Source organism: Euleptes europaea, chromosome 13 (genome assembly GCF_029931775.1).
Source record: "Euleptes europaea isolate rEulEur1 chromosome 13, rEulEur1.hap1, whole genome shotgun sequence".
Taxonomy (NCBI): Eukaryota; Metazoa; Chordata; class Lepidosauria; order Squamata; family Sphaerodactylidae; genus Euleptes; species Euleptes europaea.
In genome coordinates, this window is record NC_079324.1 from 39,870,189 (window position 1) to 39,886,408 (window position 16,220).

Below are 16,220 nucleotides of genomic sequence, written 5' to 3' on the forward strand. Positions count from 1 at the left end.
ACCCTAATTCATGAGATTTGAATAGCGGTTTCTTTTAAACTTTCTTCTGGCTTTTGAGCCTTGTGGGTATCACAGATACACATGTTTAACAACATATGGACAAGGTAGTTGTCTAATGCTAGTGTTAAAATAACGTCTGACCAGGTAGCAAAACTCCCTCTCACTTAGAAGACTTCAAAACAGGCAGTGACAAACTGGCCTGAGAGCAGGAATTGCAGACGCTCCGGGTAGTGTGTTTGCAGCTTTCCTCATCCTTCCCTCCCTGCTTTCTCCCACCTACCCTGATTCAGCATTAAATGCCATCCCAAATGGCCCATCTGTCATCTCAAATTAGCCATTATTAAAGCCATCCATTTGAGTGGGCCTGCAGCTCAAATGAATTGTATTATTACTTCAGCTCCAGCAATGGATGGCCCAGCATCAAAGCCATTTTGAATCTGCAGCAAGAAGGCGATCAATTACTTTGTTCCGCTACCTGGCTGGCTGGGAGAGCTATCGCTAGGCTCCGCTCCACTCTGCAAGCACAGAGAATTCCTTGAGAGCTCTGGCAGTTTCTAATTCATCCCGCCTGACTTATCAAGGGACTCTTGCTGTTCAGAACACGCATGAACCTGCACACGCGCATTGCTCCCAAAATGCCTTACCTCAGGGATGACTGCCGTACTTCAGAGATGGCAATGATGCAATGTACAAATTGTACCCCAACATACTCTGTAATATTGCAAGAGACTCTGGGGTGTGCCTCTTATATTAATACAAGAAGTTGAGTGGATGGAGCAACCCCCTATTCCAAAAATCCCCAGTTCCAAAAATCCATTTAATATATAGTCCTAGAGGACGTATCAGATATTAAACTGATAAGCACAGATACTAACTTGATCTTAGCCAAATAGGGTTGCCAGGTTCCTTTTTGCCACCGGCGGGAGCTTTTTGGGGCAGAGCCTGAGGAGGGTAGGGTTTGGGGAGGGGAGAGACTTCAATGCCACAGAGTCCAATTGCCAAAGCGGCCATTTTCTCCAGGGGAACTGATATCTATTGGCTGGAGATCAGTTGTAACAGCGGGAGATCTCCAGCTAGTACCTGGAGATTGGGAAAAAAAGGCACTTGGTACTAGAAGGAAGTTGAGAACAAATAAGTACCAAAACAACGCATGTATGCAGAACACAAACACAATTTAGTGCAGTGAGAATAGTGCAAACCAAACAAACAGCAATAACTACTAGACAATAGAGCAATAAATACGTGGCTCCCAAGGAGTCTTCAAGAACGCCTTATAAAAAATTATTTTCAAATCCCAAAGGTTTCTTGTAAGTAGTTCGGAGAAACGGTGGGAATGGTCCACTCAAAAAGGAATGGTCAAATCAGGTTGTGAAAGGCAGTCCGGATTAACTTGACGTTTTCACCGCTGCATCGGCGGCTTCATCAGCACACCATTCAAATTATCGCGAGACAAGGCTCCATAAGATTCAGACCACCTTACCCATTGAGTACAAGAAACCTTTGGGACTTGAAAATAAATTTTTATAAGGCGTTCTCGAAGACTCCTTGGGAGCCACGTATTTATTGCTCTATTGTCTAGTAGTTATTGTTGTTTGTTTGGTTTGCACTATTTTCAGTACCTGGAGATTGGCAGCCCTATAGCCAAAAGGTGCTTTGAAACTATGCCTACGGCCGTCTTGCACAAACATTATAAACAAAAGCCAAGAGACCAATAATTATACCACAAATACATAAGTTGCTTTGCTTTAGCAGCTTATGTATTTGTGGTATGCCAGCCCTGGAGGATTTAGCCCATTATATATTTGAGTGCCCAATGTATGTATAGGGTTGCCAGGTCCCTCTTCGCCACCGGTGGGAGGTTTTTGGGGCAGAGCCTGAGGAGGGTGGGGTTTGGGAAGGGGAGAGACTTCAATGCCATAGAGTTCAATTGCCAAAGTGGCCATTTTCCTCCAGGTGATCTGATCTCTATCGGCTGGAGATCAGTTGTATTAGCAGGAGATCTCCTGCTACTACTTGGCAGTTGGCAACCCTAGTGGTACTTCATATAATTGGCCCCTCCATGTCAAAGCTAAATTCTCTTTCATCAGACCCTCCTTCTCCACTCCACATTTAAAATAATTTTCCTTTGCCTCCAGGGTGAGGATGAAAACTTTCCCCCCTTCTGAACACTTATTTGCAGCCTAATCTTCCTCTTAGTCGGCATTATCGGCTTTTGAAATGGGCTGTGATATTGAAACGATGTGAAGAGATTTAGCGGAAGGTGGGAAACCTCTCGAAAGAGACTGAGAAGGAAAACCAGTCGTGATGAGAGCAAAAGTGAAGGAGCCAGGACCAGAAAGAGGAGAAAAAGACCAAGAAGATAACCCAAAGCAGAATTCATGGCATGCTCAATACCTGGCCTGGGGGACCATATTTCATGCAATAAAGGGAAGGGTCAGAGCGTGGTGTCATGGACTGCTGACTGGCCAGAGCCAGGTTCAAAGCAAGATGCCTGTCTCTATCTGCGTGGAGGGGCTTCTGGATGGCAGGGACCTATGCTTGAATACAATAAAGAATAGGGTTACCAACCTCCGGGTATTAGCTGGAGATCTCCTGCTATTACAACTGATCTGCAGCCCATAGAGATCAGTTCACCTGGAGAAAATGGCTTCTTTAGCAATTGGACTCTATGGCATTGAAGTCCCTCCCCTCCCCAAACCCTGCCCTCCTCAGGCTCCACCCCAAAAACCTCCCACCTGTGGTGAAGAGGGACCGGGCAACCCTACTCTCAGTCTAACCTCTTTCAAAGGCTGCCCTGAGCCCAGTGGAGGTTGTTCCCATTGCCTCTGTTGTGGGGATACTGCATTCTCCCACCAAGATTTCCTACCCCAACTAGCACTATTAGTGCAGTCATGAACGCTCTGCAGAATCATGTAGTTGTACAAGTGTCATGGGCGTTGATTGGATAGTACCAGTGACATTCTTGATGATGAATGGCATACTTCCATTCCAGCAGAAGGGCTTGAGCAGTGCAAACCTTCCCACCCGGCTAGGAGCGAATTTGGGTCAAGACGCATTGCATGCTTAGCACAGAAAAGTGCTTTGTGGGAGGGGTAGAGGGGTAGAGGCAGAGTTACGACAGAAATCCAATTCCCTGTTAAAGTGGGGAAAGGCAGAGAAGATAGTGCCGATAGCTGAGAAAGTACCGCAGGTTACTGCTGTGGAGAAGATACTGCTGATGGAGTGGTCTGACACAGCACGCTGCCATATGCTGACTATGCCTCCAATAGCAGCCAGAGAATGGCTTGAAATAACAGCTTGAGGCCCAAAACTCCTCCACTGGGATGGCATGATGGGATCCCCTGATCAGAAAATGATCAAGGGATTACAGCAACTGCCCTATGAGGAGCAGTTAAAACACTTAGGGCTGTTTAGCCTGGAAAGAAGGCGGTTAAGGGGAGACATGATAGCGGTCTATAAAATTATGCACAGTTTGGAGAGAGTGGACAGGGAGAAGCGTTTCTCCCTTTCTCATAATACTAGAACGCGGGGTCGTCTGCTGGAGGGTGAGAGATTCAAAACTGATAAAAGGAAATATTTCTTTATACAACGCATAGTTAAATTGTGGAACTCCCTGCCCCAGGATGTGGTGATGGCTGTCAACTTGGAAGGCTTTAAGAGGGGAGTGGACATGTTCATGGAAGAGAGGAGAATTCATGGCTACTAGTAAAAATGGATACTAGTCATGATGCAGACCTATTCTCTCCAGGATCAGAGGAGCATGCCGAATATATTAGGTGCTGTGAAACACAGGCAGGATGGTGCTGCTGTGGTCGTCTTGTTTGTGGGCTTCCTAGAGGCACCTGGTTGGTCACTGTGTGGACAGACTGCTGGACTTGATGGGCCTTGGTCTGATCCAGTATGGCTTTTCTTATGTTCTTAGGAGGGATGTCCTTTTTACCCATTCTTCTGCTCTTGTGGCCCCTCTCACCATGCTGTTTTGGTGGCCACAGGAGGGGGAGAAGGAAAGGATTGGCAACTGGGAGTGATGCTCTGAGAGGACTAAATCCAACCCCGCTGCAGCAAGTGGCATTCTAACCATTAGGCAGCCATGTTATTTCTGCACAAATGCTTGCTGTGACTGTGCCTGGTGAAGGGATGTTGATTCTAGCTGACGGCGCCAAGCTTCCCCCTCCTGGGACTTTGGAGGAGCACAGTGAAGTTCTCCCAGAGTCTCTATAAAGTCCTCTTTGGAGTCTGAAGAAGGCCGCTTCACCCCTGGAGGCCTGACACTGCTTTGCGCAGTAACCCCAGAGAGAGGAAGTGCTTCTAATGGCATAATTAAACTGAAATAACTCAATTAATATTTTAATTACTTTTGGAATGTTAAAGTTTTATGAGGTGATATTTGTTTGAGCCTGCCAACATAGATTAGCAGAGCAGCTCTCCCTCTGTCAATTGGAGACCGATTAAGCTAATGAGTAGTACAGGATCAATCCCAGAATGGTGAAAGAAGCACTTCCTGCCTCTCTGTCTTCAACAGGATTTTCCTGTTCGATAGACCTAAGAATAGGGTTGCCAGGTCCCTCTTCACAACTGGTGGGAGGTTTTTGGGGCAGAGCCTGAGGAGGGTGGGGTTTGGGGAGGGGAGGGACTTCAATGCCATAGAGTCCAGTTGCCAAAGGTGGCCATTTTCTCCAGGTGAACTGATCTCTATCGGCTGGAGATCAGTTGTAATAGCAAGAGATCTCCAGCTAGTACCTGGCGGTTGGCAACCCTACCTAAGAAGTAGGACAGAGCAGGCCAGAATAATCACCCAGAGGGGCCTTCACTTGCCCTTCCACTGCTCACAGTGGCTGCTGGAACTATCTACATGTATATACTCCCTATGCCATGGCCATTGGTTTGCTGCTTGCCGCTGCCTTCACTTTTTCTAAAGGTAAAGGTCCCCTATGCAAGCACTGGGTCATTCCTGACCCTTGAGGTGACGTCACATCTCGACGCTTACTAGGCAGACTTTGTTTACGGGGTGGTTTGCCAGTGCCTTCCCCAGTCATCTTCCCTTTACTCCCAGCAAGCTTTTTCTACCTTTCCTTTTAAGAGGAAGGGCTGTCCACAGTGGTACATCCCTACACTCACCGCAGCTTTGCTGTTTCCAGAGGAAATCCCTATCATCATCACCACCAGCAATGCAGCTCAGCAGCCTCGCCAGGCTCATTCCTTATGTGAGCAAATGTCTTTGTCTTTTGGAGAAATTATACCTCATATTTTCAGTATTAGGTACTGGTCAATAAAACTGCTCTAGTGGTCCTTTTCAGAGAGATATGTGGCCGCCATCTTTGTGCTCTCATTGCCATGAAGCTGCTGACACAGTGAATGCAAAGATGGGCAATAAGCTGGCTGGCCTCATAGGTGAAGAGGGTGGGTGGGGACTTTGCCCAGGCAAAGGATGAGCCTGGTAGGTAGGACAGAATGAAAGAACAACCAGAATTCTCATCCTCAAAGCTGAATGTCCAGGGATGGGCCCACAATAGCTTTCACAACTCAACTCCTGGGCTTTGGACCTGAGGACTTCCACTTCCTTCTCAGTCCTGCTTTGGAGGAATGATCACCACTCTTCCCTGTTCTTCAACAACCCAGTCCTGCCTTCCCTCTGATCTCAAGCGCAAATTTCTGGAGAAGCAACTCAGCATCTTGATTCTGCCCTCGCCTGGCCAACTCTGAAACCTTTCCCCGCCTCACAGATTCCTAAGACTTGTGATTTGCGACCTGAAACTACAGCTTTGTGAAGTCTGAGCTTGTTTGTAGATATTGTACCAAACACCCATTTAGGTCATGTACCAAATTTTCAGTCTGGGTAAACCAGTTTTCAGTATTTGGTGGTCATTAAGGCTGTTCTAGGGGTCCTTTCCCAAGGGATCCATGACTGCCCTCTTTGCCCTCTCAGTGCCATGAGGCTGCTTGGCAGGGGACCATTCCCCCACTTGGCAAGAGAGGAGCATGGCAAAGTCCAGCTAGAGCTCTTCATGATCCCCACAGCTGAAGGAAGCCTTCATTCTCAAGAAAACTTTGGCTGATCTTCTGCCCTTGCTGAGGTTGCTGCAGAATTCAATGCCAAGCACTCCCTTGGCCAAGCTGCTAGGGCAGTGAGAATGCCCCTCGTTTGTGCCAGCCACGTGTCTTCTGAGCTAGGTGAGCACCAGGGCACAGGTCCTGTCTGTCACTCCTCCACCAGGCTCAGGAGTGACTCGCACAGCTCTCTACTTGTTAACAAAGACACTTAATTGGCACTCTAAGCTCCATTTTCTCATCAGCCTGCTCCCACCTTTGCCCCTCGCGCTGTGGCTGCCCGCCTTCTCTCCTCCCACTTATTTTGTATAAAGCTTGCCAGTTTCTGCTCATCACCTTCTCTGGTATACTGCTGAGCCTCCATGATTCAATCAGGATTTTTAAATCGAAAAGATGCAAAGTTAGTCAGCCAATTAACTCCTAAGCAGTCCCTCCATCCTGACCTTAATGACCCCATAGTGAGTGAATTCCCATCACTCCTTACAAGCAGCAGTTCCTGTGTGTGTGACCCCTCCTGCATACATCAGATGAACTGGCAAGACAGGAATATCTAAGGAGTCAGGTTAGTTTCTGAAGCTAGGTTGATTTTGCTCTGAAAAGGGTTTAATGAAAGTGTAGCCTCCAACCATTTCTCTGGGCAAAATGAACACCTGTGATTCAATTAGCATCCTTTCTTCTCCCTGGAGATGGCTTAGGCAATCTACCTGGACATGGATCTAGGTTCTGCGAATCCACAGTGAAGCTCCTGGAGACCTCGAAGGCGCACAGCCCTTCTAAACAACTTGCTTGACCATGAAAGGATCTAATTTCACCACTTCTGGCCATTTCATCCCTGGAGATTTCTCAAAGTAATGCTAACACATTTCATAACAACCAGCAGCTGTCTCCCTATCCACAGACAACTACACCTATTCTTGGCCTTCTTGCTCCTTAGCTGCTAGCATCCCCTACTGCTCATGTTTCAAGGTAGTGTCAAAGGCTGAAACTGAGCAAAGTGCTACATGAAAAGTTGTATCTCAGGCCTTGGCGGGTGTCAAGCAACACTCCCTCTCACTTGCATGAGTTCGTTGGGCTTGTAAACAATGTTGAACAAGAGTCATGATTCCCTGTACGTTGATAAGCCAAACCTCAGCTTGGGAGGGGGGGGGGGGGCAGCAGGGAGATAAGAAAGGCGGCCGAGTTTATTTTCTTTGGGACTCAGCGGTGAACCGCTAGGCCTCCTCCTGAAGCAGGTTCATGAGACTCCTACCCACTTTCCCTATTGCCACAGTACCATATTACATTCCAAGATGTGGGTGCATGGCAGAAGTTAGCTGCAGAGCACCTGGGTTTCTTAATACCTGACCAGGAGGCCATGAAAATGCCTGCCCATGGTTCTTTTTCAAGTACAAACTCTTGCTGCACCAGCATAATTACTAGAGTTGACACAGTGCTACTCCTTTACTCCCCGTGACACTTGGGCATCTGTATGGCCGACTATGAACAAGTAGCAAGTGCTCTCTGCTGACACCACTTTGGAAACGATGGGAACCAAGCATGTGCACACACCCTCCGTTGCCACCTCCCTTCGCTTGTTCTCGTCAAGGATCTTTCGAAGCACAAGCAGATTCCCATGAAGATCTGCTTAAAGCCCTTTGCATCAAGCCTGACAGGATTGTCTCAGCTCTGGGAACCCATTCTCACCCCTTCATTTCCTTTCCTGCTGCCAGGACCTGGTCCTCCCTCCATCCATATGGGACTGTCTCCCAGATTGTGGTGCTCTGTGAGTGTGCCAGGTGAAAGCAGTTTCATTTTGCAGTGCTTTTTATGGCTGAAATTGCATGTCCTGCTTGGCAGATATTGTCTTCGCTTCCCTCTTAGCATTTTCTTTTTCCCTGCTGCCCTGTTCCTACAGAAGGGCCATTCCCTGCTTCAATGTAGCCCGCTTCCAGATTTCTAAAGTGCGTGTGGGGGTCCTAACCACAGGCATCCTCTCACAAAGAATTCTTCACTTGTTCTGGAAAATACCATCAACTCTACTTGATGATCTGAAACAAAAATGCAGGCTTCAAAAAGTAAAAAAATGCTTTTTCTGCTCAGATGTTCTCAAAAAGATATCCTCAAACACATCAAGTGTGAAAAACAGTTTAATCATCCATAAAAGAGACACCAAATAATAAGAAACAGGAAAAGTCACTTGTTCCCCAAATGCACAGATCAGGTCTGGGATCTGCATCCAATTGGTTCCCCATCCTGCCTACTGGCACAAGCCATACTTCCACTCCACCCCCCCTCAATGAAAGCAGATGCACTCTGTGAGAGATAATACAAAGCTCACAGCAGGATCTGTCCACAAGCCAGACTGTTCATGCGAAAGGGAGCCAGACTCCTTCTTGTCTCCCAGAGTAAGGAAGGATGATCCACTGTGCACAGAAACGGCATATTTAGAAGTGGAGAAGGAAAGAGTTCTCCCTTTCTGCTTGATTGCCTTACTGAACACTCTCAATCAGGCTTTTAAAGTCTCTCAATCAATACCCCTTTTATGGAGCTTCCCCCATTCTTTTCAAGCAAAGTTGATGAAATCAAACTCTCGCTTCATGCGCAAGGTGACTTCCAGAGTGCCCTTTTCAGGAAGGAAGCAGGCCTTTCCATTGTTGGGGTCCACAGGGTGTGGCAGGTGCAAGAGGAGCTTCCTGGAAAATGTGCAATTGGAAAGTCAGACTCTAAAAGTAGCCTGCAAAAGGCACATGACCAAAGCTTGTCTGGCTCTCCATCCAAAGGCCCCTCCAGAGTGCTTACAATCATGCAACAAGAAGCATGTGGTAGGATTTATTGTGCCCCCATGTCCTCCTTTGAAGCAAAGCTGGTGATCTTCATGGGGTGATGCAAATGCAAAAGATAGAGGTGAAACATAACAAAGGTGGGAAGGGGGAGGATTGAGAAGTACTGGGAGGAACGCGACAGAGTTAAGAAACTGCCCACCACTGAAGAATGTTCTGGCTCGCTCATGGGCAGCTGCTGCTTCCCATTTTTAACAGACTTCACATGTAAATATCAGGGCTACAAACACTTTCATTTAAATATCAGACTGGTTATGGAACATTGGGGAAACCTTTCTGCCTGCAGGAGTTTCTGAACAAACAAGGAACTGCTGAATTGGGGCAAATTGCTTAAGAAAATATGCCCACCCCTGCCCCCATCACATACTTCTGGGGGCTCCGAAGATCAAGAACCTTTTCCTTGATATCAAGAGCGATGTCTGAAGCCTTTGTATCTGGCAACTGGATTTTAATCTGAAACGAAAACACAAGACGTGTGTGTGTGGGGGGGATTGACTGGGTGAGTTTGGCTGCTCTGTAGACCAGGAGACCTTTATGAATCTGCTTAGTATGAGGACATAAGACTACATTTTGATTTTGAAAAGACAGTATCTGGCACACTTGCAGTGTGTCACCAGGGCAAACAGCTCTCTTCTTCAGTCGAGTGTACGGAAGAAGGAAGACAAGGACACTGGAAACCAGTAAGAACCCAATGATGCAAGATTCAGCTTACTAGCATGTCCTCACAGCAGGCTGTGGAAGGGTCCTTTCTGCTCGTCCCCAGGAACAGGTCCTCAGTCCCCACCTGCTGCTTGAACAAAATTTCATATCTGAGAAAAGACAACATTAGTTAGATTTCAGTCAGGCAGCTGAGTGAGTGAACTAAAGTAGGTTGGATTAGGACATTTGCAGACAGGAAATTACGAAGTGTTTTACTTGGGAAATGACAAAACACAGAAGAAACAGAGTTGCTCTAACAGTGAGGCAAGATGTAGCACAAGCAATCAGTGGCTCTAATGCAAAGTCAGACTGAATAATATCAATTAGACTTCAAAGAAAGCCTATCAACATAACTATAATTGAAGTTTATGTCCCAGCTAAAGATGCTGAAGAGGAAGAAATTGAAGCTTTATGCAAGCATCCAGGAAGAAATTGATCACACACCTAAACAAAATATGCTGATAATCATAAATGACTGGAATGCAAAAGTGGGAAACAAAGTAGAATAAAATATTATTGGAAAATTTGGGCTAGGAGCATGAAGTAAAACAGGAGAGTGAATCAGAGAATTCTATGAAGGCAACAAGTTGTTCACTGTGAACCCATGTTTCTGGCAACCAAACAGACAATTGTATATGTGAACATCACCGGATGGCCAATACAGAAATCAAATAGATTACACAATTGAAAGTAGAATTTGGAGAAACTCTATTCTCTCTGTTGAAACAAGACCAGGAGCTGATTGTAGTACAAAACATGCACTGTTAATATCAGCAGTAGTTCAGCAGTAGAATTGCCTACCTAGGGAGATGGTGAGCTCCCCCTCACTGGCAGTCTTTAAGCAGAGGCTGGACAAGCACTTGTCAGGGATTCTCTGGGCTGATCCTGCATTAAGCGGGGGGTTGGACTAGATGGCCTGTATGGGCCCTTACAACTCTATGATTCTATGATAAGATTCTATGTTAAGAAGAAGAAGAAGAGTTGGTTTTTATATCCTGACTTTCTCTACCACTTAAGGGAGACTCAAACCGGCTTATAATCACCTTCCCTTCCCCTCCCCACAACAGACACCCTGTGAGGTGGGTGGGGCTGAGAGAATGTGACTTGCCCAAGGTCACCCAGCTGGCTTCATGTGGAGGATTGGGGAAACAAATCCAGTTCACCAGATTAGCCTCCACCGCTCATGTGGAGGAGTGGGGAATCAAACCCGGTTCTCCAGATCAGACTCCACCACTCCAGACCACCACTCTTAACCACTACACCACGCTGGCTCAGAAGTCTAACTGTGCAATCCTGAAGGGTGAGCCGAATGCTCTTAGGAATCATTTTTGGTGGCGCAGCTTCACTGTTTGCAATGGGCCTTTCCCCCCATTTTAGGGTTTTGAAAAAATGTAAACCCCTCCTCCCTCCGGTGGCAGCCAGGAAACCTCTGTGCAGTGCAGAGGCGCCGCCATCCCCGCCTGTGTGATTCCCAGGATTGCACTGTAAATGTAGTGTTCCAGTGACTGGCACGCAGAAAAAAGAAGAGTTGGTTTTTATACCCCGATTTTCTCTACCTTTAAGGAGTCTCAAATCGGCTTACAATCTCCTTCCCTTCCCCTCCCCACAACAGGCACCCTGTGAGGTAGGTGGGGCTGATATAGTTTGGAGAGAACTGTGACTAGCCCAAGGTCTCCCAGCAGGTTTCATGTGTAGGAGTGAGGAAACAAACCCAGTTCACCAGACTAGAGTCTGCCGCTCATGTGGAGAAGTGGGGAATCAAACCCAGTTCTCCTGATTACAGTCCACTGCTCTTAACCACTACACCACTTAACTATTAAAATAACCAATGTAAAGAAATATGCAATCAGAGAACAGCTCCCAAGTGAGTGAGGTGTGGGTTCTAGTCTGGCCTCTTCCTTCTGTTTTAATGGTAAACAGTTGATTGTTTTATCTTCTTGTCTGTTGTATGTTCTCAGGTTATTCCCTTAAAATCTACATTCAAATTGCCTGCTCCTCCCCACTGGAAATGCATGAAAGGAGTCCTGGGTATTCTATCAAGGGTGCCTCGGAAAAGTGCATTGTAGAGACACAGGGGTGCTGTGCCTGGGGTAATTAAGTTCTTTCCCTTTGTGTGCATCTGGCAAAAGGGAACACAGTTGCAGGGCAGGACTTGAACCCCCTTCTTCAGGACTCCCTGTTCAGTCCAGGGCTCCTACAGGTCACACCACATTCCTCTTTACCATGTGTGTGTGTGAGGGGTGTCTTCTTTTTGTGTTCTGTGTGTGGGCGACAGCAAGCTGACAGGAGATAGGTGAATGCCAGCTGGCTGCTTGCCTGTCAAGGGGGCAATGTTGGAGTGCTGTGATTGGTGGATGCTATGACCTCTGCTGCAGTTGCTTTGTGGGGGCTTTTTTATGTCTCTTCCATGGAGTGGACATAGCATACTAGCAGCACTGTGGTGGGGTCAGAGATTTAGGGTGGAGCTGCAGAGTCAGCAAACAGGAATGCCACCTGTGGATCTGCTGCATTTATAGTGGTGCTCCAAAGGCCACCTATTGCCTCCTCTCAACAGGCCATCTGCCTCAGTACACTTGAAGACAATTTTGCCAGCTCTTCCTCCATGCGCAGCTTCTGCTGCCTCTTGTCCAAGATACACCATTATGAGGCCACAAAGCAGTGTGAGGATGGTGGATTTGGACCCATGCTCCAACAGGGAAGACTTCTCACAAGCAGGCCTGTGTACTTTGAGGATGTAACGTGCTTAGTACAATTCACCAGTTAAAACTGAGCAAACTAACATGAGTTATTTCCCCAAATCCTCAGAAGTGCAGTGTAGGAAGCACAACTTTGTCTACAGATTTCGTGACTGTGCCTGTTACAGAACTAAACCCCAGTCTCTTTGCAGACACCAAGTCTGCCTCTTAACTACTGTAGAGTTACCTCTTCAGCCATCTATTTTCCTTTGGGGAACTCTGGGGCTTGCCCACATGACTCTTCTCTTGGTAAATCAAGGAATTATGCAATAATGACCATTGATCCATTGAGCATCTGATGATAACGAGCAAGTTCACAACATGAGCTTCAGTCAGTCATTTGGAAAAGGAAGAAAAGCCTTTTCAAAAGGTTATGTGGAAAGGGCTCCCCTTGGGGAATCTATGGCTTCAACGCACTTACTCAGGTTGTTCTCTGTAGTCCCAAGAATCATCATACTCTGATCCCTCCGGCACCTCTTCTGCACTCCAGATCTCTTTGCTGTTCCCAGATTTCACATGAGTGGTGGCTAAAGGGAGGCAGACAAAACCACCTAGTTGATCTGCTGCTGCCAAGCACAGTTACCTGATCTGTGACTGGCATTGATTCTTACAGAGACAATGGTCCATAAACAAGTGATAACACAACAGGGGCTTTGAGGGATTCTAAATACCTGAGTACACAAAACAGGTATCTCAGTTTTCAAACTGTGTATATTGTCTTATGGCAAATTTCCATTAATCATGGACATTCGTAAATAATTCAAAAGTAATTTTTTGTATGTAGTATCACATATGCCCTGACCTGGATGGCCCAGGCTAGCCTGATCTCATCAGATCTCAGAAGCTAATCAGGGTTGGCCCTGGTTAGTACTTGGATGGGAGACCACCAAGGAATACCAGGGTCGCTATGCAGAGGAAGGCAATGGCAAAGCACCTCTGTTAGCCACTTGCCTTGAAAACCCTACTGGGTTGCCATAAGTCAGCTGTAACTTGACAGCCCTTTACACACATATTACACATCTAGAAATCAGTTACTTAACCCTAGAAAATAATGGGACAAATGTAGGCAATGCAAAGTATTTGCTAAAAATAATATGGTGACTGATTGAGCTAAAAGTATTATTTAGTGTTTGTATTTCACAATAAGTGCTTTACAAAGCTTCTGTCATGAATCCTGCTTTGAAGAAGGAATTGAGAGTGGGAAATATTAACATGCCATGTTAGGTAGGCTTTGGCCATGGGTCTCCCCTTTGCCTTCAAGCATGTTCAAACACCTAGCATTCATTGAAAAATCCCTGCTTGACCTTGCCTCACCCTTTGTGTTCTGTTCCTCCTCGCTTTCTGTTCACCTCTCAGCTTCTGAAGCAAATGCTCTGTGCCTACCCACCACACCAGCTTTGTAGCTTCTTTCTTCACCTGTTCCACACTGGTGTGTATGTGTGGGGGTGGGGGGCTCTAAACATTTCCAGTGTGGTATAATGGTAAGAATGTCAGGCTAGGATCTGGGAGACCTAAGACTGAATCCTCACTCTGCTGCGGAAGCTCACTGTGTGATCTTGGGCTAGTCACTTTCAGCCTAACCTACTGCACAGGATTGTTGTTGAGAGAATAAAATAGAGGAGAAGAATATGTATGCTGCTTAGGGTCCCTATTGGGGACAAACAGATGATATAAATACATAATGAGATATAAATAAATTTCAGGCTATTCTATGCAGCTGAAACTGTTTCTCTCTGAGGCATCTTCAATTACCTCTTCCTATCTAAAGGTGGCTTTGTATACCAGGACCTGCCTGTTCTCTCAAGCAATGTGCAAAAGAGGATCTGATCAGCTCTCTTGCCAGGTGGGCTCTTGCTGCTGATGGTGCTAATGCATCTCTGTGCCCATCCTGGGAGGTGGTGCAATCTGCTCCGTTACCCCAGTAAGACTATTATGCCCTGATCCACACTCTTTCTTCTTCGGAGTCTCCTCCATCCACTTCCCCAACTTGGTGGGCACGGAGATGCCGAAAGGCCAACCTTACTTTGTGTGAATGTGTGTGTGTTTCAGGCTTGTTGTGAGGTGCCCTGGCTTTTTGCTGGGAAGGGAGGGACACAAATCTAATAAAATAAATAAATACATTACCGGCGGGCTCCACGGTCTTCGGAGCCCTAATGTGCCCGGGCCCCATGTTGCTTGCAGACGAAGGCCGGCCCTGCAAAAGAAGCGCCTGCAGTCTGCCAACGTTTGTTCGCTAACGCTGTCCATGAAACCCTCCTCGGATCAGCAGTCAGGCAAGCGCTATCCCCAGCAAGGACAGCATCAGACTCGTAGTTGTGCCAAAAGCACAACCATCATCGTGGTAGGGTTGCCAGCTCCGGGTTGGGAAATACCTGGAGATTTGGGGGGGGCGGAGCCTGAGGACGGCGAGGTTTGGACAGTGCCATAGTCCAATTGCCAAGGCAGTCGTTTTCTCCAGGGGAACTGATCTCTACCAGCTGGAGATCAGTTGGAATAGCAGGTCTCCAGCCACCACCTGGAGGTTGGAGTAACCCAAAACAGCACTATGACAATATAAAGCAAATAAGTGAATTTTATAAAGTGCAAAGTGAATAAATATATACAGCATATACAAATAGGAGTACAAACCAGATACAAAATTTACAAAAGCAATCCAATAAATATGACTTGTCCAAAGGATATCACGGATCCTAATTCAACAGGTAAGTCAAAGTATATCACCAATTAAGGTGTCATTTGATGTAAAAGTTTTTTTGAGTCTTTTAAGTTATTTTTAGGTTTCAATTATTGGAGCAAAGCCACAGGAAAAAGATGTCAGACGTGTCGTCTAGATCGGGACCACGTTTCGCATATGGCTTCTTCGGTGACCTGTATCTGTGTACCATAAATGCATATATTCAGCTACAAACTCAAAAACATTAAAACATTGTTTAATTAATAAAAGACTAAAAGGTCCTTTTGGAGACCTAGATACAAATCTTTGCGGTCCCTATGAGACGACACCTACTAAGGCACTTATATACATATATTTATTATTGGTAAGAATTTTATATTAATCTTATGTCTGCATAGTCTTTTATTAATTAAACAATATTTTAATGTTTTTGAGTTTGTAGCTGAATATATGCATTTATGGTACACAGATACAGGTCACCGAAGAAGCCATATGCGAAACGTGGTCCCGATCTAGACGACACGTCTGACATCTTTTTCCTGTGGCTTTGCTCCAATAATTGAAACCCAAAAATAATTTAAAAGACTCAAAAAAACTTTTACATCAAATGACACCTTAATTGGTGATATACTTTGACTTACCTGTTGAATTAGGATCCGTGATATCCTTTGGACAAGTCATATTTATTGGATTGCTTTTGTAAATTTTGTATCTGGTTTGTACTCCTATTTGTACATGCTGTATATATTTATTCACTTTGCACTTTATAAAATTCACTTATTTGCTTTATATTGTCATAGTGCTGTTTTGGGTTGCTCCAATTATCCTTACAGCACTGAGCCTTTATTTCTTGTGGTGGACCACCTGGAGGTTGGCAACCCTACGTCGCGGGGCTCTGCAGCCGCTCCCAAATGCCATCCCGTCGCCTGCAGGTTGCCCCGGGCAAGACTGACCTGTCCCGCCTCCATCCCTCCGGGGGGTTAGGCTACGGGGCTGCCCTCCGCCCTCACCTGGCCCGGCTCGTCATCCTCCTCGTCCTCACCGCGAGGACCGGAGAGGAGATCTGCCAGGGCGAGCAAGGACGGCAGCGAGGTCTCCGCCGCCATCGTTTTAGACCAGGTGCGCAGACCCGTCGCCCCGCGGCCTCCAGCTGCGTCCCCGGCGTTGCCATGGCGACACATCCGGCTCTGCGCCCAATCACCTTCGAGAAGGCGGTCCCGCGGCTTCTGGAGCCGGACGGTGGAG

General features: G+C 46.5%; 1 protein-coding gene and 1 pseudogene across 1 annotated transcript; both read right to left on the reverse strand.

Annotated features, from left to right (window-relative positions):
• Positions 1-691: 691 nt before the first annotated feature.
• Positions 692-897, reverse strand: LOC130486625 (U2 spliceosomal RNA; annotated as a pseudogene).
• Positions 898-8,471: 7,574 nt separating this feature from the next.
• DNAAF6 (dynein axonemal assembly factor 6) lies at positions 8,472-16,156 on the reverse strand. The gene is made up of 6 exons (XM_056859020.1): positions 15,986-16,156; positions 14,426-14,495; positions 12,723-12,828; positions 9,580-9,676; positions 9,235-9,320; positions 8,472-8,720 (listed from the first exon to the last, which is right to left on the reverse strand). The coding sequence occupies exons 1-6, from the start codon at positions 16,154-16,156 to the stop codon at positions 8,591-8,593; spliced, it is 660 nt and encodes a 219-aa protein (XP_056714998.1). The 3' UTR covers positions 8,472-8,590.
• Between the last annotated feature and the right edge of the window lie 64 nt (positions 16,157-16,220).

Excerpts from the sequence above, each read along its gene's own strand:
- DNAAF6 (XM_056859020.1), bottom strand. The coding sequence starts at position 16,156 with ATGTGTCGCCATGGCAACGCCGGGGACGCAGCTGGAGGCCGCGGGGCG. Across the intron at positions 14,496-15,985 it reads AGGATGACGAGCCGGGCCAG|GGCCGGCCTTCGTCTGCAAG; the intron begins GTGAGGGCGGAG and ends CTTCTTTTGCAG. Across the intron at positions 8,721-9,234 it reads GATCTTCGGAGCCCCCAGAA|GAAGCTCCTCTTGCACCTGC; the intron begins GTATGTGATGGG and ends CACATTTTCCAG.